Source organism: Cucurbita pepo, chromosome 11 (genome assembly GCF_057944985.1).
Source record: "Cucurbita pepo subsp. pepo isolate OVF chromosome 11, ASM5794498v1, whole genome shotgun sequence".
NCBI classification, from domain to species: Eukaryota; Viridiplantae; Streptophyta; class Magnoliopsida; order Cucurbitales; family Cucurbitaceae; genus Cucurbita; species Cucurbita pepo.
In genome coordinates, this window is record NC_141808.1 from 3,378,476 (window position 1) to 3,403,731 (window position 25,256).

Below are 25,256 nucleotides of genomic sequence, written 5' to 3' on the forward strand. Positions count from 1 at the left end.
TTTTAAATAATTTTGAAGATATAAAATGTAGTGTTCGTTTTTGGATTAGTCAAACACTCAAATTCAGGCCAAAAGTCAAACGAGCCGGTGAGACGAGAGTTCGAGAAAGGAAGCCTCTGCCCGATCTCCACACTCGAGACTAACTGAAATAAGGAAATAAAAATCATCGTGTACTACGAGAGAGGAAGATAGTAAAAGAAGAGATTTTAGCTAATAATATTTTTGACTCATGCAACTAATATAGTATAGTAGAGATTTTTAGCTTCAAAGTTGAGATAGTCGTGTGCTCAAAGGCTATCTAGATCAACCAGTTGAAACTACAACTAGTATAAAAATGTGAACGTTGCATCTACACGACTACTTTCGAGATAATTAATAATATACAAAATGAATCAATGAAGTTGCTCGATACAGATTGACCGTTACATCATCGATCGAATAATAATCATAATAATAATAATAATAATAATAATAATTTGTTAAAAATGAAAATAATAATAATTAATAAGAGTAAAATTGAGAGGTGGTATATTAATTTGCATGGGGGATGGCATGCATGCAGGTGAGCTCCAGTGATTGATGAGTACAAATGCATGCCATGTCATGCCAACTTATATATATATATATGGTTTATTGCGCTCCCCGAGGCCACTCTCTCTTATGGCGCGTGAATTCCACTCGCCTACTTGTAACAACTGCGCGTAGGAACCACGTGCGAAGGGGAGAGATGGGAACAGATGAGATGGAAGAATGGTAAGAAGAAGACTGAAATAATAATAATAATAATAAAACCTGTCTCTGTGTCTATCTGCCAAGAAATAATATTTGTATTTATGTAAAAATAAAATAAAAATAAAAAATAAAAGGGAAGGGGAAGGGGAAGGGTGACGTAAGCATGGAAGGCTGTGATAGGGATGGGGGTGTTTTGGGATAGTGTGTTTGTTTCAACTCGCGTATTGGAGCTGAGCTTAGCTCATAGGTTGTCTTATGGCGGCAGAGAGCCACAGAGATTAGCTCACAACAACTCCATCACTCTTTCCTTTTGTTTCCAACCCTCCAAAATTCTTAAGACCTAAAATGGTGGGTCGGTGATTTAAGTACAGACTAGAACCTAAATAACGTCGATGACATTCTACATTGATTAGAGAGAGTAACGAGTGTCACCAAGAATGATAGGCCTCGAAATAAGTGGATTGTGAGATCGCACATCGGTTAGAGATGAGAATTAAGCATTTTTTATAAGGGTGTGGAAACTTGTTCTTACAAGACGCGTTTTAAAAACATTGAGGGGTCCCGAAAGGAAAAATCCAAAAAAAAACTAACAGTGGATTTGGGCTGAAATCCGAAAAAAAAAATTCAAATAATATGATATCTGCTAGCAGTGAGACTTGAACTATTACAACATCACACTAATACAGTAGTGACTTGAATAGTATAGGTTAGAGTATTATTATTATTTTTATCCTCAATCAAAATTTACTATTTTAGGTGCTCAAAATAGGATATTTACATAAATAACTAAAATCTGAGGACGTGTTTGAAAATAGTTACATTCTATTTGACAATTTCCCCTTTCAAAATTCATTGATAACAAGGCATTAAACGCCCCGTTCAAAATTGATGTATTTACAAATCAACCCCAAAATGGTCTCGTTCCAAAATTACTTCATTTTCGTTCAAATTCTTTAACGAATATTACGTACGAAGATTTATTCTTGTCATCCTCATTCCACCCCGCCCGCCATTGCTCGGCAATGTCGTCGGCAATTTTCATGGCATCCGACGAGGTTCCGAGCAGCCCTCTCTTAGTAAACCCGACCGTGTATAACCCCTTCTCGCCTTTCCACCCGTTTGGAAATGGGGTTTTCGGCATCCCGTCTTTCGTGAAAAAATCGCACCCATGCTGCAAATCATAATCCTTAGACACATCCATTAAACTAAACCCTAAACTCTAAATCCATTACTCAAAAACACCCGTTGTCCAAATCGAAACAATATGAACTTTACGAGCAATAAATTATATTATATCGGATACCTCGAGCCAACTTGGCACATTGCTTCGGTACCCGGTTGCTAAGATTATCGAATCAAACTCCTTCTCTTGTCCATCCATGAACTTCGCTCCATTTCTTGTTATCTCCCTAATCCCTTCCATTATCTTCATCCAAAAAAAAAAAAAATGATTATATCACAAAGTCTTTAATTAATTAACCAACTAATTGATATAAATTTACCTTGATCTTCCCTGATCTTATACACGACAGGGCTCCAATGTCGAGAACCGGGGTCTTTCCCGTAGCGTTTTTGAGCTCGATCGGACCGGTTTTCGGTCGTCGGAGACCCAATTGATTGGTATTGCCTAGAGTCAAATTGGCAGCTAAAAGAAGAATCTTATCCACCAATTTTAGAGGTAGCCATTTCATAAGCCCCATCGCTATTCCAAACGTCGAGAATCCGAACATTTCTTGCGGTAATACATGAACCTAGATGACGAATATGAATAAATGATTAATTTACCCTAGGTTAAAACTAAATTTACCGTGATTGAAGAAAATACTTACCGTGTTTCTAACAACCATATGGGGGATGGCATTTTGTCTGCAGAGATCCAAACTAACTTCCATACCGGAATTCCCACAACCAACGACCAAAACCCTCTGGTTTTTAAATTCCGAACCGGACTTATACATACTAGTATGAACCACGGTTCGAGTAAACCGCTCAATCCCCAGAATCTCAGGAATAACCGGCTCTGCATTTTCACCGGTAGCGACGATGAGCCAGCGCGAAATGTACTGAGTATCTTGAGTGGAGACTCTCCAAAACCGGGAAACAGAGTCGAATTCAGCGGCGAGAACGGTCTGATTGAACCGGGGTTGAATGGAGAAATGGGAAGCGTAGGATTCCATGTATGAAATGAACTGATCTTTGGAAGGGTATTTCGGGAAGTTTTGAGGGAAACCCATGAGAGGAAGCTCGCAAAAATGCTTGGGGAGATGAAGTTTGAGGCGATCGTAGGTCCGGTAGTGCCAAAGGGAAGCGATGCAATCGGATTTCTCGAGAATGAGCGAAGGGATTCGATTGTGGGAAAGGGAAGCGGCGGCGGCTAATCCTGATGGGCCAGCGCCGACAATTATGGGGCCATGGATCCATAGGCATTTGGGTTCTTGTGGTTGATCGTGTTCTTGGTGTTTGCAAGAACCCATCAAGGTGGCTCTGTTTTTTGTGGGTTGCTCTGTTTTGGTCTTTGGGGGTTTTACTCTGTTTTTCTGTGCGAGATTTGAAGGAGTGTGGAGTATAAATGGATGAAGAGAGAGAAAGCAAGAGAGGGGCTTTAATGGAGGCGTGAAGGTGAAGGAAAGGGATTTGGTTCAGTTTTCCTCCAGGCTCTTTCTACTTAGCGTCTCTGCTGCAGGGATATATACTTATTTATTTATTTAGTAAATAAGTAGATATATAAAAATGGGGTAGGGACGATGTTGTTCGGGATGGAGAATGTAATCTACGACTCTAACCCTATTTACTTTACGGAGAGAAATCTATCCCCTCCACCTTCGTTTTCTATAAGTTAAAAGAACGACTCTAAATGTGTTCGTATGAGCTATCTTTATTTTAAAGAATCCCGACTTATGAAATTGTAAATAAAACTTTATATAATGAACATATTTACTCATGTCTATCCCGTCACATTTGAAAATTGAAACCATTTGTTTGACATGGAAATGAAAGCACTAATTAACCCTAAATCCCACTAATACAAAGATTAAGCGAAATCTGGAATGTTCGAGATATTAAAGAACTTTCCTTTTCGCAGACCTATTTCCATAGCCTCCTTGATTTCCAAGCTCTCTTCTTCTTTTTTTCAATTCATTGTTGGGTAAGTTTTCACCCTCATTCGACAGAGATGGAGAGTTTATATATTGTTCGGGTTGCAAAGTTAATAATTAGATTAAGATCGACCTTTCTTTAAATTTTTCTCTCAATTCTTTTTTTGTTGAATTTTTGTCGATCATCCTACTTTTAATAAATAAAGATTTACGGATCACGTATGCAAAATAATATTGCACAAAGTCAGCGACAGAGCCAAAAAAGAAAGCGAAGTAACAGTTACCTACTCATTAGCTTAATTATATATATATAGCCTCCCGTTTATCATAAATTACAGAGATAGAACATACAATTTTGTCATTCGTTTAAGAAAATTATTCATCTCACATCATAACGACTCTCGAAAGAATTTGAATTATGAACAAATATACTACTATCTTAGGTTGAGCTATCATCTACATAATTAAGAACCTCAAAATGATAAGTAATTAATCTAAGAAGAAGTTTTGGAATGGATCATCTTGATGATCAAGATCAAAAGTAAAGAAAACTCGTGATTCGAATCACTTCACAAGATAGTTTGATCAAGACTACTTGAATGACTCTAGCATGCAAATCTAAACACAAGAAATATAAAAGACTTACGAAACATAAGAAACAACTTGCGTTTTGGTTTTTTTTTTTTATTCTACGCTAATTTTCCAACCTCGAGAAGTCCCCTATTTTGGAATCATTAGGGATTTGGATTTGTACAATTAAGTGATGCAAAAACCAAAGTTTTATACGAAACCCAATTTCCACAAAAACACAAAAAATTGACCTTAGTTGCAAATTTTTGAGGTCATGTCTCGAGATTTATAGATCATCTTCTTCCCAAAATCTTTCTAATTTATTTAATCTTTCTAGCCTCGACAAGAATCCGGAGCGCTCCCAAGAGGTGGATTATGAGATCTCACATTAATTGGAGAAAGAAACGAAACATTCCATACAATGGTGTCAAAAACTTTATCTAATAGACGTCATTTAAAACCTTAAAAGAAAAAACTTAAAAGAGGACAATATCGACTTGTTACAATTAGATTGAATAATTTCGACGAGTCGTGGAAAATGGAAGTTTGTTTATAAACTTATTACAAAAATACGATTTGGACATAATTCTTCTTAATTTTCCCCCTTTCTTTTTTAAATCTTCCAAAAAAAACAATAAATAAATCTAATAAAAATAATATTAAAAACAATTTTGTATGAAACGAATTAGCGAGGGTAAACGGTGGAGGTTGACGTCACGTGACCAAAGTCAACCGTCACAGTTGCCCAATCAGACAACCACGTGACGGTAAGGTGGGTCCACTGAGCCACTTCCAGCCAACAAAATCTCTGTACGTGGTCCCCACCTGCTCTGGTGAACGAGCGTAATGACCAAAACAACCCTGACATCCCTTCCTTTTTGAATTGACACGTTTACAACGAAGCGAACCGACCCTCAGTTTTTTTTTTGTAAGAGGATTAGTGCAATTCGATTTGATAGGGAAGGGTATTATCGTCATTAAGTCCTCCGCCACGTGTCACCCGCTTAACTCAAGGTTCCTTTTTGTAGAAATATTTTGACTGCAGTTTAAGTGGATCCTTATCCTTGAATCCAGGCCGTCCAGTGTTCCATCAATCACGCATACTTCAATGTCAATCGAACGGTCAGGGTTCCATCACTAGAACTTTTAAATATTTAAATAATACAAAATAAATTAACATTTGGGCCCAATAAAGCCCAAATCAGAGGCCCAGAATATGGAATTTTAACTATATCGGTCAAAAAGAGAATAAAAAAGAGGAGAATTTTATTTATCTTTTTAATTTTTAATTTTTTAATTTTTAAAATTTTAAAGGATTCCTAACCAATGGAAATGTCATCCATCTATCACCTTTGTGGTGGAAGATTTTATTTGGTTTCCTCAAAATGGGAATATAAATAGAAAAAAAGACCTCCGCAAACTTGGAAAAGGATTTACAAATATTTCACTTCAATCATTTGCATTTGTGTGATGCAAAAACGATCCCGTCCCATTATTTGATAGATCGAATAATTTTTTTTTCCTCCTGACAGGGAAGACCGAAAGTTATCGAATCATCATCATGATATAGAAAGAATATACTTTTTAAAAATTTGTCGATCGTCCTCAACCTAAGAAACAAGTCAACTGATAATAATATATGTTATCGGATAAGAAGTCTAAGCTTCAAATCTCGTCATCTCACTCGTGGTTGAACGTTTTAGTTATAATCTTTTTTTTCTTAAAGAAAGTGACTCGCTTGAATTCATGCAACCCATCAACCATCTCTCGTGTTCCACTCGTTCTCAGCCGTTCATAAAGAAAAAGACTTTAAGCTTGGTTTTTGAATGGACGAAAAGTTATAGATGAAACTGAAGCACGTGAAGCTAAACCTAGCATTGTTCAACTAAATCAAGCTTGGGAATACTAAAATGAGCATGAACGTTAAGTCAACGCATGGCTAGTACGTCTACAGTTTGGTTTGATGAAATTATTGTATTGTACAACTAACATGTATTTGTGGTTGCTTATTATGTGTTATGTGATAATGATATAACCGTGTATGTGTATATTTGATGCATCATTCTTCTATACAATGACTCTCAAGATACCATGAACTGAAATATGTTAGAAATGTTATGATTAGGTACGTTAGCTTCGTAGATAATGTATGTCATGATAACATGGTAATATTGTATGCTTGCATGAATTACTTCTCCTCCTATATTTATACTAATGCGTACTTATGAGATAAATTTCATGTCCAATTTCTTTATGTGGTTCGATTGTGTGAGAGCGTAAGCCTACGTGTAGGCCTTGGGTTCACGAAAATTGGGCATTCGCCTAGTGGGCCCATGTCCATATATAGGGAAGTACCATGCATTTAAACCACCGAGAATGAAATTCGAACCTAAAGCTATAGACGTAGCTTTAGGTAGCATAAAATATGAAACCTTGTTACAGATATTTGCATTTCTTGACCCAATATTCAAATCACGCGTGAGATATCATTAAATACTCATCCTATTATTATTAAATATTTTTTCCGGTGAGATCCCAGGTATAAATGACCACCCGTTGTGAATATTATTAAATATTTATCCAAGTGGTTCATAGTGATCATTTTTTAGAGGGGACATTTTTTTTTTCTCTCTTTTATATTTATATTGTCCATAATAATTATTTATGCAATTATTATCTAATCGTGATTTGAATGATTAGAGTATTTCAACGGCCGGCCCATTACTGATCTAACTATATGGGCCTTTAGCCCAATACGGCCCAATTATGATTGGTTCAGTTCAAAAGCTGGTTGAGGGCCCATTTCAAACTAGATAAAGCCAGTAACATGGGCTTAGCCCATATATACACTAGCCCTTTCCTGGCCCAACTTATTTGTATATTCTGGGCCCCTTAAATGTTAAATTGACATTTTTGACCTTTTCTTTTATACGTCTTTATAAATGTATGGTTGGTCGTGTTTAATAAATTTCTAATTTTACATTTAATATGTAATTAAACCTTCTAAATAAGTGATTACCATAATTTTCAACTAATCGTTCTCTTAATTCTTTGAGTGAGCGGCGGGTTTGACATTTTTTTGTTGAGTCAATCGGACCAATTAAAAAATAGAGTTATAATCCAAATATATTTATAAGATTAAGTCAGGTGAGGGTTGACATTTTTTTGTTGAGTCAACTAGACCAACTAACAAATAGGGTTATAAGTCAGTTGAAGGTTCGACATTTTTTTTGTTGTCTCAACCTAGCCAACTAAAAAATAGGGTTATAATCCAAATATATTTATAAGATTATTATGAAAATTAAGAATATTTAAGTTTATTGTAATATTGTAAAATGGTATTGAAGAATTGGTATTTAGGGATTTGGTAATTACATAGAGAAGCAGCGAGTAGAGAGGGAAGATGGATGTATGGTTCGGAGTTGAGGCGCTGTGCGAGGAAGGGCGGCGGGTTCCCATCTCCGGCGGGCGGCCGGCCTTGGGAGATTCTCCGGCACGATGGTTTCGAGGGAATTGAGCCGCCACTGTGGGCACATTCTTTCTTCGCTCCATTTTCTGGAATCAACAAAATTGACATCTCCCATTTCTACGCCGCCACTTTCTCCGACCATTTGCAGAGCCATTGCCACTCCGACCACCCCCAAAACGCACCGCTTTTGCCATCGTTCTCCATTTCCATTCCTGCCCAATTCCACACAGATGTTTAAATTTAATCCCTGATTTTGTAAATTCGAAAGCAGATCGATTTCTTCAATTACAGAACCAAAATGAATGATCGGAGTCTGGTAAGTAATTACCGTGGAAGGAGTTGATTGGTGGTGGGTGTGGTGGACTTTGGGAGCAGCCGCGGCGGCGGGTTGAGGTTGTTCAGGCAACAAGTGGTGGTGGACATAGCCATTTTCTTTTGATGAATTTGTCTGTTGGAGTGTTTATGGAACTGTGGAATTTGGGAGAGAAGGAGATGGGAAATGGAGAAGTTAAAAAGAAGAAGAGGTTGTTGGTCAGCTCACGGTAGTTGAGAAATGAGAACGACGGCAAGGGAAGTCCAGCAAGTTTGGAACAGCCACCGTTGTGACACGGTTAATTAAGAAGAATATTGAGTTTATAAGGAAGGAATACTATCTCTACTAGTATGAGAGTTTTTTTTAGAGATACCAATAGTCAAGCCACGAGAGTTTATGCTCAAAGTGGACAATATCATATCATTGTAGAGGTTCGTGATTCCTTGTATGGTATCATAGTCACACTCTTAACTCGACCATGTTAATAGAATCCTCAAATGTCGAATAAAGAAGTTGTGAGTCTCGAAAGTGTAGTCAAAAGTGACTCAAGTGGTATTGATATGAGGTCTTTTGGAGAAACTAGGAGCAAAGTCACGAGAGTTTATGCTTAAGTGAATAATATAATACCATTGTCGAGGTTTGTGATTTATAATATTAGAGACGAGACCTAGATAGTAATTCTCATCCAACTCAGTTTAAGTAACGGAGATTTTATTTATTTATTTATTATTTATTATTATTTTTGGTGAGGATGTAAAACTAATATTGATATTGAATAATTTGGCATGGGGTGGAGGTGGGGGAGGGTTGCTTGCCGTCTTGGAAGACTTATGCAGACGCGTGCAGGGAAGGCTTTTAGTTTGGAGTAGGACACAACGGTCATGGTCTCCCATTGCTTCATTCCGCCCAACGCCCAAAAGATATTTATCCATGTCCATATATCTCTTACACGCTTATGAACATTTTCTTCATTAAATCGTGGAAATTATATATAAATATATATTATCCAAACCTAGCTCGATAGATAAAACATTAATTATCATCTTGTAATTTTAACATCAATGTTAAACCATTAACAACTTCGAGAAAGTGATTAGTTTAATGTATTCCTGCCACTTCAAGGTAGCCTCCATTTTAGCAAAGCTAAAACTTCTCACCACCAAAGTCGATGAAACTACCATAACTTTGTCACCTTCAACGACATTGGCACTTGGATCTTCCTCACACTTGTTGTTGTTGGTAACGACATCAAAGGCTAGAGAGAACAAAAAATTCATTTCTTTATAGGGTCTTATTTTTTAGAGATGGATGAAACAAAAACTTAACCGAGAGTATACCGTTTTTCAAGTTTGAAGTTTAAAGGGATGAAATTGAAAATTAAAAAAACTAAAACTAATACAATCTATCAAATTTAAGGTAGACGACGAGCGCAACTGATGGTGAACCATGAAAAAAAAAGTGTACCTTAGTATTGTGATTCTCATTTGATTTATAATGAAGATGTGTACATAATGCAATGACCTTTCTCTGAATGATCTAAATACATCTCTATTCTCTGTTTCCCTTTTGAACATGAACACTAGACCTTCATTGTAATTGTGTGGTGCTGCTATATTTTGCGACAAAACTATGTCGTTTCGTTTTTTTTTTTTTTTTTTTTTTTGTTATCTTTTTTGGAAATTAAATGCCTTGATTGAGAAGGCAAAGATGAACCCAAAGAGCAGGGGCATCCCAATATGCACCACTGCAACAACACCCAGAAATTCCTGTCTGTACCCAAAATAATTCCTTATAAATTCTTCAACAGTTTCACCTGATTGAAGGGTGTCCTTAATATCTCCGAACTGGGAAGCAACCAATCCATATAAGGTCCAAGAGACTGGGCATGCCCAGTAGTACCATCTCCACCATATGGGAATCCTCTGCCATCAATTTAGTCCATATAAGAAGAAGCTTCAAACTTGTATCAAGAGCCAAAAGAAAAGGAAATGGTATTGAGTAATCTGTGTAACTTACCGTTCGAGGAATGAGGAACCCTGAGAAAACGTTCCATATTGTATAGAATGAAGCCGAAACTATGCTGGAGATCTGGTCGTTGGGTGTAATAGCAACAGCCAGCATTCCATAGAAGGTGAAGTACAATAAGGTGAAGTACATGAAGAATAGATACCAGAAGAACTTGGTTGCTGTCCACTCGAAACCGATCATGGCGTACACGATGACACTGTAAATGGTTGTCTGAATGAATACATATGGGAGCTCAATCATAATCTGCAAGGCAAGGCACATTTCTTTTTCAGTTTACTTCTTATTTTTATTCTTAAACGGTAACAGTTAGCAGATTTTTTTTTTTTTTTTTTTTTTTGGGGCTTTTCCTTCCAGACTGCCCTTCAAGGTTTTAAAACACGTCAATTAGGGAGAGGTTTCCACACCCTTATAAGAAATGATTCGTTCTTCTCTCCAACCGATGTGGGATCTTACAATCCACCCCCCTTAGGGGCCAGCGTCCTCGCTGGCACACCGCCTAATGTTTAGCTCTGATACCATTTGTAACAACCCAAGCTCATCGCTGACAGATATTTTTCTCTTTGGACTTTCTATTCCGGACTGCCCCTCGAGGTTTTAAAACGCGTTCACTAGGGAGAGGTTTCCACACCCTTATAAGGAATGCTTCGTTCTCCTCTCTAACCGATGTGAGATCTCACATAAACCCAAAATGTTGTAGTTCATGTTTCGCAAAACGAGGTACAAGTTTAAGTCGTCGTAGTAGTAGTAGTAAGAAATAATGTTAATGTAACCTGTCCGAATGCATATGGCAATGCTGAGTACATTCCTGCGGCTCTTTCTCTATAAAAGACTGTTCTTTCAATGGCCACAACTGGTTGCACTGAAGAGGAATTTTGTGTCCCGATGAAGAGAACAGCGACGTACATGGATCCAATTGCATTGAAAAGATCCTGCCGTGTATTTCTGCATTGCCAAGGGATGAAAGTGAAGCCAATTAGAGACATAAGAGATTATGAGGAAAGTAAAACAGTCCAAACTCTTTGCTGCCACTAAAACTCTCTGTTTTCCCCTCATTACCTTCTCGAGCCGAGATCCCAAAATATTGTCCCAAATAGAATGGCAACAAAAGTTGCAAATAAAAGTCTCACGATGGTGTATGGTGGGTTACGCCAGTAGGAGAGGTGCTGTTTCCATAGACATGCCATGCACTGGTTAAGGAAAGATTGAGAGTATTGAGTAGGAAACAACAAGTCCTTCGAACCTGGTGGAGGCATGCTTAGTTCCTTGATCAAGGCTTTGTTTCTCCTGTGTAATGGAAGGGAGATATGATATAGATGGACATCAAATAAATTGCAGGACAATCTTTTGGCAAAGAAATCTTCCTTTCTACCCTTTGGGACAATGGTGGAAACTTTTAGTTATGATTAAGAAGAACATAATTAGATTGTACCTATACAGTTCTGAATTCCTATAGATGTCGGTGAAGTTAACTCCAAGAGCAGCTTCTTGTGCTGGTGAAGTGATCTCTAACATCCAAGTTGCAGGATTGTACCCATCCTTGATCTTTGGAACTCCTTCAACTCCCTTGATGCAGAAACATCACACTTTTTAGAGATTCTGGAAAACATGAAATCAATTTCAACCACAAAAATGCATTTTCCTCACCTCAAAGTAATCAATTAAGTGGGAAGAGTGGCGACCAATCGGACCGACAAATATTGCTTCTCCTCCTCTTTTCAAGAGGAATAGCTATAATGAAGCATTAAAGGTTTTTTCAATTCCAGTAGAGAATAAAGAAGAATAAAAATAGTCAACAACTTATGAAATGAAAGAGTGTTCACCTCATCAAAAGCATCAAATATATCAATGCTTGGTTGGTGAATGGTGCAGACTACAGTTCGTCCAGTGTCAACTGTGCTCCTGACAGTTCTCATGACTATTGCTGCTGCTCTGGCATCAAGACCAGAGGTTGGCTCATCCATGAAAATTATGGATGGATTAGCCACGAGTTCAACTGCTATAGTTAGCCTCTTCCGCTGTTCAGTTGTAAGTCCATTGACTCCGGGCAATCCAACTAGAGCATCTCTCAATGGGGTTAACTCCATGAGTTCCATGACTTCCATAATAAACATCTGGAATGGAAAATCATTCGGTTAATAATCTGAAAATAAAAGATAAATCCTTGCAAAATAAATTTTCTTTTAAAAGAACAAGAGAAATAAAGATTGATACATTTTTGGTGCCCGAATCAACATCAGGAGGTAATCTGAGCCATGCGGAATACACCAATGATTCATAGACTGTAACGTGCGGAGAATGGATATCAGTTTGCTCACAATATCCTGAAATACGGGCAAATGTTTCTTGCCTCTTTGGAAACCCAGATATGGTGATGGTTCCTTCTGTGTATCCACCAGTTTTCCTTCCAGCTAACACATCCATTAGAGTCGTTTTACCGGCACCACTAACGCCCATTAAAGCTGTTAAAACTCCTGGCCTGAAAGCACCACTGACGCCCTTTAGCAATTCCAGTTTGTCCTCAACGACACCTTGTGCTTTCATTTCCTAAAAGAAAATCAATTTCGAAAGAAGGAACACAAACTAACGTCAACAACTTTGACATGGTTCCCACTTGAGAAAAGATTGTTCAGTTACTGTAATGATCATTTGATATACAATTTTGCATTATGGTTCACTGAAATTCAAATAAATACCTGTGGCATGTCTACAGCATATCTGATTTCGTCAAAAGTGATAGAATGGGGTTCATAAGGAAGAACCATCCCTCGGTTGTTATTATGGTTAAATTCACTGGTGCTTCCAACTCTTGTAGACAATGTCCTGGATGATATATTTTGACTCTCCTTCTCTCTTTCTGCATTATAAAGATATTCATTATGCTATTGTTATAGATAAAGCTAGGCAATATATTGATCTGAATTTGATGACCCACCAAAGAAGATGTTGGTCTTTGTTGGTGGTTCGAATTCTCCAGTTTTGTTAGCATTTTTCTCAGCCAAGGTATCTTCAGATAGCACTGCTTGCGGCTTACCAAATGCTGCAGGAAACAATGCAAAGTATTAGTAATGTGTACAAATTATAATGTCAAAATCGTACACGGTGAATGACTTACGATCTAGGTAATGTAAGGCCAAGATGAAGAGAAAATTGAAAAGCAAAACGTATCCAATTGTAGCTCCTACTCCTATCCAATACCAATAAGCTTCAGGGAAAATCCCTCGAGACTTCAAGATTGAAACACCTAATGGTTCTGAGGAATTGGGAAGCACCTGCAGGCTCAACATATTTATCAGTTTTTGCTGATGGAATCTCTTTACATTCTTCTAATTATGAATCAAAAAGATAACTTTAGTACATACATGTCTCCAGCTATCCCCAAGAAATTCATTCACAGCGATAGCATTCTGTCCATACATCATTGGTGAGATCCAATATCCCCACAGCCACCACGGGTGTACATCCTCTAACAAAGAAAGAATGGATTATTTTTTCCATGCAAATCAGAAATGTAGTTGGTCTCATTATATTACGTAGGCCATATTGAAATTGAACATGAAAGTTACCTCGAGCCACGATAAATCCACCCAAAACCATAACTACCGGAAGAGCTAATGTCGCACATGTGGTAGCCACAACAACATTTCTTCCAAGTCCTGCTGCTAAGCGAAATAATCCTGATGCCATTTGGTTGATACAGAAAAGTAAAAGGAACTGTTTGAGAAACCTGCAAATGAATGTTTTTTCACGTTTAGTGAACCAGATTAAGACTTGGTTTCAAATTGTAAAATTGGCTACTTTTACTTACCTTTCAATGTTTGGATCAAACCCTATGACATAATAGGTCATGACCACCCAAATGCCAACTTCTAGACAGGTGATTGGGATCTTGAGTATCCATGTTGGCAGAGCATATGTCCAAGAAGGATAGAAGAGAAGGTCTCTTTGCTTATAGAATACAGGAAGTTTCACGACAGTCATAGCAAGTTCAGAGAATCCGTTGAACATGATTACAATAAGAGTAAAGAACAGGGCACCCATATAAATCCCTCCATCTAGTTCAGTGTCTCGATGCAGTTCGGTGCGTAGGAATAAAGTCATTGTTACCAAAGCCATTATAATAAGCTGAAAGAAAAAATAAGTTAGTGAAGTTGGAAATGAGAAGAGCACAAACTATTACAGGTTCAAATGGCTTTACTTTAGCATCCTTCAGCTCTTAACATAGTAAATATCAGACATTTATCTCAAGTTGTGTATCTGAGCAAAATTTTGGGGCCAAATACCACTTACTTGGAACATTTTGAAAATGTATACAAAAGAATTCCTCTTCATTAGCAGAATTTCTCTGGATATGCAGGCTTTCAACACTTCCTTTTTGCTAACACCGTACTTCTTGGTTGTTAAAGTAGCTGGGTGGGATTTGGACCTATTGAACGGAGTGGCAAGCTCATCTCCCAGTTGTCGACCAATATGAAAGGACTGAAACGCTTCAGAAAATTCTTTGACTGAAACAAATCTATATGGTTCCTCTCGAATTGCCCAGTATTGTTCTTGGTCTTTCCTTGAGGTCACCTTGCATGAACAAGAAGAGAACATTCAATATAATAATATAAGGTACGTGTTTCCTGAAACAAACCAATGTAGGTGCAAAAGAGGGAATTACTTCTTGTAAAAAATCAGCCACCCCTTTTCTCTCTGGACACTTGAAGCCCATATGTGCAAAGAAGCTGAGAACATCTTCTCGTGGGCCTTGATACACAATATGCCCATTTGACAAGAGGATTATATCATCAAAAAGATCAAATGTCTCCGGTGCAGGTTGGAGAAGAGATATGACAGCCGTTCCATTCAGTATATGGATTGATTGCCTGAGAGAATTCACCATCTGGTACGTTGTTGAACTGTCTAAACCGTTTGAAATCTCATCCATGAAGAGTGCCCTAGCTGGTCCAACTAGCATCTCCCCTGTTTTTATTGACAAGAAGTTTGAGAAATAAGGACTTGTCGACAACTTGGATTCTATGAAATGGATAAAATGGAAACGAGTCCTGGATTTTACCTGTTGTAAGACGCTTCCTCTGTCCTCCAGAGATACCCCTTATCATATCATCCCCCACCATAGTATCAGCACACATCTCAAGCCCCAAAATCTGCCAAATGATATTATCAGAGAGAGGGAGAAAGAGTACATACACTTCTATCTTTTTCTATGATTAGAAGACGGTTCATCACATATTCAAATTTGAGTTCGTACCTTGAGGATATAGTCTGTAATTATGCTAGTTTCTTGCCCTTCTAGTGCTTCTGCCTGCAAGTTTTGAAGCATTGATTACAGAACTTGTAAAAGACCGAAAACTTCTTTTCCATTTTGATGTGCTTCTTTCAATTCAAACCTTCATGTAGATATCAAGATCAGGGTCCGGTTTAATATTTGCTGCTTTTTCTCTCCTCGAAAGTTCTGCCAACATTTCTGAAAAATTTTCAAGTTGGAAGCGAGTAGTTAGCATCTTCAGCTAATATATAATCTGTAACTCTTGGCATTTTGGCAACTCACCGTATCGTGATCCGACTCCTTGACATCTTGCTGAAAAAGCCAACGTCTCCCTGACAGTCATCTCCCCAATATGCAGATCATGTTGACTTATGTAAGCTGAAGTCCTTTGCGGTACAAACTCCTCCATTCCATGTCCATTGTATGAAACTTTACCAGAAAACTGGAACCCACAAGAACTCTCAACACTGTGGCATTAAATGTCTCCAAGTATTTTAGTTTATACACAAGTTTTAGGATTTGATTCTTACTTTGAGATCTTTCCCAAGTTTTCCAGCCAAAGCCAATAGTAAAGTGGTTTTTCCAGAACTTGGGGGACCCAAAAGCAACGTCATTCTGCAGAATAAAAACAACAGCATTACAAAATGGCGACTGCTGCATATTTAAACCACGTTCCTGATCGTTTACCTCTTAGGCTTGATAATTCCACTGACATCATGAAGAATTGATAGGGGTTTCTTCCTACTTGGAAGGATGTGAAGATAATTTAGTAAGCCCTACAAATAACAGGAAGCAAGTAGAAAATGAGATCTAGTTCTTAAGACATGATTATATCAATCTGAAAGTTTATTTGATTACCTCAAATATGTTAAGAGAGAAATTGAACATTGTGGGCAATGCTCTTCTTCCCACATAAACTTCTGCTTCGACATTCAAATGCTCAAACCGAACTTCAATTGTTGGGATTTCTAGACCAACTCTGTGTTGTAAGATATTGGAGCATTAAACTTACTAGATTAACTGAAGTTTTGGAGTCTGAGTGATACTTTGATGAAGTATTATATCATAAATCTTAGTCAAATTCTTAAAACGAAAATACGTGCTTATTTTGAATATTCATACTACAATTTTATTTTTAAAGTATTCAACAGCAATCCATGAACATAAAATCGTTATCAACAGTCGACTTCAAATCGCAGAGTTTCCCAAACAAATCATAAGCGTTATGGAAATACTAAATAATCATACCAGAAGAAAAAGAAATTCGAAACTAATGAACTGTTATTGATACATCTAGTAACACTATTCAGTTCAAGACAAAAGTAATACTGAATTCATCATCAAGGTTTTCCTGAGCTTGAATGATTTCAGAAACGAGTTCAAACTAACCTTTCAATCCGGTCTCTGAGCTTCAACAGAAACTTCTCATTATCTTCCTCAGCAATCTTGACAAGCCTCTCCAAAACATGCCTCCTCTCCAACAATCCAAGGTTCCGTATATCAATCTCCCTAGCTTCACCTTGCTCCTCTTTCAGTATCCCTCTCCGTATCCGTAAATACGTCGGAAGCTTCTCGATCGCCGCCCATTTCAGAGCCTCTTCGTCGTCATCTCCACACGAAGACCTGGAAAAAACTTCCATAGCGAAATTACCTCCAAACAAACCCTTCGAAACAGCTTAAAACGCTTCCACTACGAACTCAGTAGGTATGATTCGTTAGAGTTAAAGAGTCCAGAAATCTCAGGGATCCATGGAGGGAAGTCGGACGGCAATGCCGGTGGATTCTCGCTGTGATTCTTCAGCAGGATTGTTGATGAGACATGGAAGACAGAGGAGGGCAGTATATATAGTTTGAGAAAATTGAAAATGGAAAATAAAATAAATAAATAAAATAAAGAGTCAGCTCCAATAATGGTGGATGTTGCGTTTATTATGGTCATGTGCTTCTCAATGATATGATTTGATCAGCAACAGAACGAAGAAGAAGACGAAGAAGGGTGGAAAAAGGGTAACACACAAATGAAGTCAATCCCGTTCCCATCAGATTCTTCAATTATTATTATTATTTTTTTTTATTTTAATATTTCTTAATATATCAAATATGGAATAATATTTTTTTTGTCCGTTAAATAATATTCCGAGCCATAATTTTGAAATTTTGTGTATCGTGTAGTCGTCTCATGTGTAGTGCACATGCTCGATTCGTCCCAAACTACGACTCATGCCTTGACTCGTCCCCTTACACCCGACTATGCTCAATAGCTCTAGCTAGGCTTATACAACTTATTTGACTTGGTTCTGATCTATTTGAAATATCAGGACTCTATTCTATCATTTTGGACAGTTTTCTAGCCGATTTTGATGTTATTGGAAGTGTTTTTGAGGTTAGTATGACCCTTGTTTGGTTAATTTAAATTATCTTCGAGCCAAAAATTGATTTAATTGGTACCATGAAATGAATTGAATCGTATATTATGCGTTAACACGATGTGATGGGCTTAAGTAGGTTGAATTGAATTTTGAGTAAGAATAATTAGTAACTCCAGCTAGACCAACCATGTCACTGGCTTGGTTGAAAACCATGTGTGTAATTATGATATGACAAGTATTTTGTATGTGTTGGATGATGAATGTCTCACATCGGCTGAATGATCATGGGTTTATAATCAAGGAATGCTCTCTCCATTGGTATGAGGTGTTTTGGGGAAGCCCAAAGCAAAGCCACGAGAGCTTCCACTCAAAGTGGACAATATCATACCATTGTGGAGAGTCGTATTCGTCTAACATGGTATCAGAGTCATGCCCTAAACTTGGTATGAGGCGTACTTTGTTCATGGTTTAAAAGTTATGGATATCTCATGCATTTTTCTGCGTCACGTGTATCGGGATCCTTCCCAGTTATGATTAGTACAAACACGTACATTACAATATCTATGCACATCATGTATACACCCGCTCACACGTATAGAGGTTGTAGAGTTCAAAGTCATAATGGTTTATGAAAAAGATAAGTCTCACCATAATTGCTTGTGATTGCATGTTAGGACTCCAATAACTACTCACTTAGTACTTTTAAATACTCTAACATTGTTGCCGAACCAAAATTTTTAATTTTTTTTTATTTTATTTTAAAAGAAAATAAGAATATTTTTATTAATATAACCTAAAAAAAATAGAGAAATATTTGAAAAATTCACGCGATTTGCTTTCTCCATTTTCATACTTCATCCAATTTTATTCAATAAATGACTCACCCACATGACTCACATGCTGGCCAGATACCGAACCAAAGCTAATTTATTTATTTATTTATTTATTTATTTAATTTTCTTGAATATGGAAATTATTAATTAAATTATCGATAAATTGGCTCGTACACAAATTCGTACCAATCAATATAGGATGGTCCTTTTTAGTGGGATCGCAATGCTTATTTTACGATTAATATTTTATTCAGGTAGAAAATCGATAAATAAATAAATAAAAAACTAATTGTATTTAATTTAATTAAATTAATGTTTTATTTGACTAAAATTAAATTTAATCCAAAATTAAACAAATAAATCAAAGCCTCAACCAGATACGAACTTATATTTGCTTCGGGAAGCAGAGTCGGCTGAACAGCTTGCTTTACCTGAAATAATTTTTTTTAATTAAGATTCTTTTTTAAATAATACATAATTTATTCAAATATTTTTAATTAATTCATAGCATTTAATTTATTCAAATTCAAAATCAATTTTGACTTGCCCAATTAAATATTATATCAACGTAAAAATTTGGACACGACACGTATCACTAAACCCAAACTCCAAACTATAAAGGTCAGATTGTTAATTATTTTTTTATTGTTTGAGTTGGATTGAATTTTTTGAAAATCGAAAAATTTGTTTCGATTCGAGTGTTAAAGCTTTATTGTTTGGATTTTTTAACCCCGACCAAGGGTTCCATTGTCATAATAATATTTGTTTCAATCCATATTATAGCGTATATAAATTGAATTTAGAGGAATTCTTTAATCAACTTGAAATAGGATAAGGATTATAATTCAACCCCACCCAATTCTATATTTTCTTGGGTCGGATTAAGTTGGATTTTTCAGATACGGTTCGTTTTGGCCTGTTACGTATAGACATCAAGCTCATATCTTTAAAACACATCTGTTAGGAGAGATTTCTACACTCTTATAAGTAACGTTTTGTCCCCTTTTCCAACTGATATGAGATGTCACATCGAAGACTCAACATTCTCCATTGTGGGATCTCACAATCCACCCTCCTTGGGCAACCATCGTCCTCGTTGGGCACACCGCGGTTAGTAGATATTATAGCCTATCCAATTTGTAATAGCCCAAGCCCACTGTTAGTAAATATTATCCGTTTTGGCTCGTTACGTATTGTCGTCAGCCTCAAATATGTCAGTTAGGAAGAGGTTTCCAGACCATTACAAGGAATGTTCAATTCCTCTATCAAACCTATCATATTCATAATTAAAACCTCGTAAAACTAACATATCAAACATTTATAAGTCACAACGCATCACTAATAAAATTAAATATTAAATTATAGAGTAAACACAGTTAAATGTTTATAAATAAAATAAACACGGGTTTTATGAATTATGTTTATATTATAATATATTTGTAATTTAACGTTGTAAGTCAAATAAAACAACGTGCAAACAAGTCTACAAAAATGTATATTTTTTTGGAAGTGATCTTCCTCGGGGCGAGCAGTGAGAGGTGTGTGATTTTTTGACTAAGATTTTGCAATAAGGGGTAATGAAAAACGACACCGTATTTTGGGTTTCGAGGCAGTATTAAGAAAATGGAGCACGGACCAAACATTATAATTATTGGGATAATCATAATATTGCCTCAACGGGTACAAAATCCCCACGGATCCGGAGAAGATGGGTCGGTCCATAGTCAACTATTTCTTTTTCTTATTTTAAATTAATTCACCCAACTCATCCAAATTAATCCCTTTATTATTATTATTTTTTTAAATCTATATTATTTTTTATGATACATGCATCTGATTCCGTAACATTGCCTTATATTATTGTGGACGGTTTGAATATGGGGTTGTTCTTATTTTATCTGAAAAGTTCCAGTTATCTTCCTATGAATCATATTTGTCTTTTCAGAGCTAAACAATATTATCGTAATATTACAGTGAAATTACTTTTCTTATTTTTTTCTTTAAACCCTATAATTAAAAAAGAAGTATAGCTTAAAGTATTCCATGTACTTCGTGACACTAGTGTCAAGAAAGAGTATATGAATGAACTGATACCATATTTAAATAAGCTACATCTTAAGGTGTTAAAAGATATTTACTAATAAATTGTAGTTTACCATATATATTATATTTAATATTTTATTATAACGCAAATATCTAGATATTTGACTTCTTACCATACATATCTTTCCATTTATTGTTATTTCCGTTTATTACTCTTTCCATATTCTTGTAATTTATTTGATTATAAATAAGATATCTTTCACACAATTTAGGTGTGGTGGATTGTGGAAACATTTTCATAAGGAAAGAATACAGCTGAGTAAGACTTAAAAGAATTGAAAGTCATTGTTTATACCAATAAGATGCACTGGCTCAATTATATGAACTTCAACGTTAAGTGTGTTTTGATTGGAGCAATTTCTAAGATGCATGTAAATTTGACAAATCAGGTTAGAATGACTAATGTTGGTTTGTGAGGATAATCTTCACTTTTAGAAGCGAGGAGTAAGCAATATGACTACGTCGTAGGGGATACAGAAAAATGTCGGGAGATAATGACGAGTAAATAAATAAATAGTTGGCAAGTAAAATCTTGGATATGTAGGGGGAAAAACCAAGATTTGGAGATATTTTATTAATTATATAAGGAAAATAAGTAAATAAATAAATAAATAAATAAAGAGATGTGGAGACAAAGGAATAGGGAAGGATTGTGGAGGGAATCTTGGGGAAAGGATCGAGCAGGCCAGCTGGTTCTTCCCATTCCTATCACGGATCTGTCCCTCCTATTTTCCACCTCCACAATCTATTTGTCAGTAAGATCCTTTTTATTTTTTTAATCCTTAATTATTATATTATTTTTATTTAATCTTTCCATTTTCTTAAAAAAGAAAAATACACTTAATTTCCATGTCGACTTTTAATTATATATTGATTGATATGTTTAATAAATATCTTATTTCCATGTTTAATAGGATGTAAATATTTTATTTAATATTAAATACGTTTGTGAATTTAATTTAATGAAAGTTTAATTACTAATTACATATTTTAATAAAATTCTAAATTATATTGACAAAAATTTAAAATTTATGGTTTTTTAATTTAAAATTTAGATATAATAAAGGAAAAATCCACTTGTTGTTTCAATCACAAATTTAACTATAAATAATCACAAATAATTAAAAATTTTAATTTTTAATTAATAGTTTAAAATTATATCGTTTTCCAAATGCACTGCTAGCAATGCATTTCGGTTCGTTATGTTACACCGTTAGCCTCACGATTTTAAAACACCTTTGTTAGAGAGAGGTTTCTACACCCTTATATATGAGATCTTGATTTTCGACCATGCTCGGCTTCAATAGCTACCGAAGTGGGCGAAAATTAATAGATAGATAAGTGGGCGAGTCAATTAACAATTTTGTTTTTATTAATTTTAATTTTATATTATTTACTAATTGTAAATTAACGGGCTGTATTGGATGGCCCAATGAAGGCCCATGTATGATCGGCCCGTTTATGAGTTTTTATATGAATTCTTTGGGACAAAGATCGATCCCTTTTTGTTCAACTTATACGGCTCCTTCGTCCACCTTCCATTGCAGAGTCTTCCGTTTGATCTCCTCACTTTCTTGGAGCTTGAATCCGATCAGTCATGGCCGAGGTAAGCTTCGTTTCGTTCTGTTTCTATGTTTAGTTGCGTGAAAAATCGATGGCAGTGAATTTTTCTTTTCATTTTCCCATCATTAACGGCTCCGATTTGGATGGGATAATCGTTTTCTGTATGAAAAATATGTTTCCGTAATGTTTGTTTTGTTTGGATTTCACGTATAATCTCGATTATAGTTTAGAGGAATGGTTTTTTTGCTTTTTCTTTTTAGATGCTTCCGACAAACCGGCTTCACTCGTCACATTTTCTGACGTACTGGTAGGATTTAGATTTCCTTAGAATTTAGAAGATGGATTGTGTTCGAAACTGGATTATGTTTTGCGTGCAACGAGCGATGAAATTCTTCAACGCTTGTTGGATATATACCCGGAGTCTTTACACTTGTATTTGTTGCATTTTGGACGCAGTAAAGAGATTGGAAGCTGTAAAACCTGTTAGGAAAAGAACATGAATTTCTTTTATTTAAACGAGAAGCAGAGGTTATGAAATAAATTAAACAGCTGGAAAACAAAGAAGAAGAATGCCTTTTCTATTGATGTCGCCAATGAAGTTGTGATTTAATATGTGGGACGGAATTCTTGTTTACAATTGAAAAACCTACGAATCCCCTCTTTGGCCTGTCCGATTGTTACCAAAATTAAGGTTCACGTCATGAATACTGCTCACGAGAATAGAGAACTGAACGCTCTAAATCTCTCTACAGTTTCTTCGTAGTGGCAGATCCCAATAATGATTTGATAAGAGAAATTCTACCCAAATGATTCTGGTTGAAAGAAAATTGATATACTTGTGGAAAAAGAATATAAAGAGGAGATGCAGGTCCTGGCAAATGCAAATTCTCTGACCACTGTCCAAGCAAACATCACACTGGGGGAGAAAGAACTGATGATTTGAGAAATATATGCTTATTAGAATAGTAGATAATAGGACATGGGAAGGATGAAACATATCTCCAGTACATCTGAAAAAGGATAGTAAATAGAACTCCCAATAAGCAATAATAGGAGAAAGATCAGAAGTACAAAAGCTATGTCAATTTAGCATAACTTTACTCATGTAATGAATGTTTATGTTTAAAAAATCTGTTTTTCATGGATGTATTGTCTACCCATGCTTCATACTTGACACTGTACGTATTGTATGTAATGTTTCTTGCTGTTGTCAATAATTGAAGATTGTAACCTAGGAATGTCAGCTAGCATATTGCTGTTTGCCATGAGTTGAGGTAAAGAAGGCACAAGATAATTTGTAAAATGTTGCAATGTTCTATTCACTCATATTGGAAGGATGTTATTAAGAAATCGATTACTAGATACCTGTATCTGATTGAATGAAAATTTAATGATGCGTATCTCTTTGTTACATCGACAAACAGATATATTGAGTATGTATTAGACAAGTGGTTAATCCTTCATCAAGATAATCCTCTTCAATGTCCATTTTATTTTATTTTTCCTATGCCTTTTTGTTCTTTTATCTCAGATTGAGCTGAAAACAGCACCTGCTGACTTCCGATTCCCTACTACAAATCAAACCAGGCACTGTTTCACTCGTTACATTGAGTTCCACAGGTCCATTTTTCTTACAACTTGGAACGAGAGTTAAAATTAAAAAATGAAAGGGTCTATAGTCTTCTCTGTTTTCATCATTAGTTTTCCCCTGAAGTATGCGGAACTTTCCACAGGTGCCTGACAGCGAAGGGCGAGGAGTCCGGTGAATGCGAGAGATTTGCAAAGTATTATCGTGCCCTTTGCCCTGGTGAATGGGTGAGTTCTTTGTTGCACTTGGTGTTGCTAAAAGTAAATATAATGTTTTTTATCCTATTTTCCCTCTCATATTGATGCAGTCCTGCCAACATTTTGGTGGATGGCCACAAGAATTCTTTTGCCTCTTTCAATAGCATTGCTTGATTTTTTTAATGCAAACTCTCTGGATTTAATCCTAAGTTCCATTCATAAAATTTTCTCTATGAACCAGGAAGATTCTTCTTTGATACCTCTATGCCCTGTGGCGTTAGATTACATGTTTATATTCTTATTGGCTACTGAAGCTATTTTGCCTTGAACTTCATGTATTTTTTTTTTTTTTTTTTTTCTATCAGGTTAGGCAATAATATTTAAATTTTAGTTGATGTTGAATGATTAAAATCAAAATTGTGAAAGTCTAGGACCACAATTCTAAAAAATGATAGATCAGATATTTAGGAACTGAAACTATATCTGAACCACGCCCATGAATAGAGCACCATGATTCTATGGGTTGTTGAGTCTATCAGCCCACCTTTATGAACCTCTGCCTGTTGATATGCTTAAACCGCATCGTTCCTGCAGGTAGAAAAATGGAATGAGCAGAGAGAGAATGGCACATTCCCCGGCCCTCTTTGAACGAATGTTCATCACCCCAGAAAAGCACAGATTGTCAATTTTATGTTTGTTCTCAAGTTGTATCAAAAAACTGTTTGGGAGTTCCATTATTTTTCATTGCCTTGATCTATTGTGTATCTCATGTTCTATAAGTAAAGAACATCATTCTGTTGCTTTGAGGAAGTGGAAGCATTGTGTTTAATATGGTCAAAAGGTTAAAGACAGAGAGAGGGCCAAGATTGCAATTTCCCATATGCTTTTGGGGCTTTGTGAATTGGTTTTGAAGCTTTCCATATTATAAACTATCTTCAACAGAATTGCTGCATGGAAGGAAGAGCTTCTGAATTGAATGAATCTTCGTCCATTTGCTGCCTTTCAAATTCAAAACTTGAGCTTAAATTTACTCATTGTTGCTTTGAATGGAAGATTTGGTAAGTTTCTTTCAAATAGGAAACCCAACCCAAGCTTTTAAGTACCCATTTTATTCCGCCCTTATCCAT

The 25,256-nt window shown here is 36.1% G+C and overlaps 4 protein-coding genes across 5 annotated transcripts; 1 reads left to right on the forward strand and 3 right to left on the reverse strand.

Annotated features, from left to right (window-relative positions):
• Nucleotides 1-1,475: 1,475 nt before the first annotated feature.
• Nucleotides 1,476-3,402, reverse strand: LOC111805920 (putative indole-3-pyruvate monooxygenase YUCCA4). 2 transcript variants are annotated; one of them, XM_087128173.1, is made up of 4 exons: nucleotides 2,562-3,402; nucleotides 2,235-2,483; nucleotides 2,036-2,158; nucleotides 1,476-1,918 (listed from the first exon to the last, which is right to left on the reverse strand). In XM_087128173.1, the coding sequence occupies exons 1-4, from the start codon at nucleotides 3,204-3,206 to the stop codon at nucleotides 1,667-1,669; spliced, it is 1,269 nt and encodes a 422-aa protein (XP_086984299.1). In that variant the 5' UTR covers nucleotides 3,207-3,402; the 3' UTR covers nucleotides 1,476-1,666. The 2 variants fall into 2 exon arrangements, with proteins under 2 accessions (XP_086984299.1, XP_023546982.2); XM_023691214.2 differs by having other exon boundaries at nucleotides 1,478-1,903.
• Nucleotides 3,403-7,698: 4,296 nt separating this feature from the next.
• LOC111806106 (protein CHLOROPLAST VESICULATION-like) lies at nucleotides 7,699-8,482 on the reverse strand. Its single transcript, XM_023691464.2, has 2 exons — nucleotides 8,195-8,482; nucleotides 7,699-8,078 (listed from the first exon to the last, which is right to left on the reverse strand). The coding sequence occupies exons 1-2, from the start codon at nucleotides 8,293-8,295 to the stop codon at nucleotides 7,769-7,771; spliced, it is 411 nt and encodes a 136-aa protein (XP_023547232.1). The 5' UTR covers nucleotides 8,296-8,482; the 3' UTR covers nucleotides 7,699-7,768.
• A 1,128-nt stretch (nucleotides 8,483-9,610) lies between these two features.
• On the reverse strand, nucleotides 9,611-17,477 carry LOC111806108 (pleiotropic drug resistance protein 1). Its single transcript, XM_087128172.1, has 24 exons — nucleotides 16,866-17,477; nucleotides 16,335-16,455; nucleotides 16,164-16,252; nucleotides 16,007-16,091; nucleotides 15,759-15,918; nucleotides 15,598-15,674; nucleotides 15,459-15,512; nucleotides 15,264-15,354; nucleotides 14,868-15,169; nucleotides 14,495-14,776; nucleotides 14,013-14,329; nucleotides 13,771-13,931; nucleotides 13,567-13,670; nucleotides 13,320-13,476; nucleotides 13,140-13,244; nucleotides 12,901-13,061; nucleotides 12,419-12,751; nucleotides 12,028-12,318; nucleotides 11,852-11,935; nucleotides 11,637-11,770; nucleotides 11,264-11,491; nucleotides 10,978-11,149; nucleotides 10,196-10,450; nucleotides 9,611-10,101 (listed from the first exon to the last, which is right to left on the reverse strand). Exons 1-24 carry the CDS (start codon nucleotides 17,114-17,116, stop codon nucleotides 9,844-9,846), a joined length of 4,272 nt encoding a protein of 1,423 aa, XP_086984298.1. The 5' UTR covers nucleotides 17,117-17,477; the 3' UTR covers nucleotides 9,611-9,843.
• A 4,792-nt stretch (nucleotides 17,478-22,269) lies between these two features.
• On the forward strand, nucleotides 22,270-24,939 carry LOC111806107 (cytochrome c oxidase subunit 6b-2). Its single transcript, XM_023691465.2, has 4 exons — nucleotides 22,270-22,387; nucleotides 23,876-23,964; nucleotides 24,078-24,159; nucleotides 24,724-24,939. Exons 1-4 carry the CDS (start codon nucleotides 22,379-22,381, stop codon nucleotides 24,775-24,777), a joined length of 234 nt encoding a protein of 77 aa, XP_023547233.1. The 5' UTR covers nucleotides 22,270-22,378; the 3' UTR covers nucleotides 24,778-24,939.
• The last annotated feature ends 317 nt before the right edge of the window (nucleotides 24,940-25,256 follow it).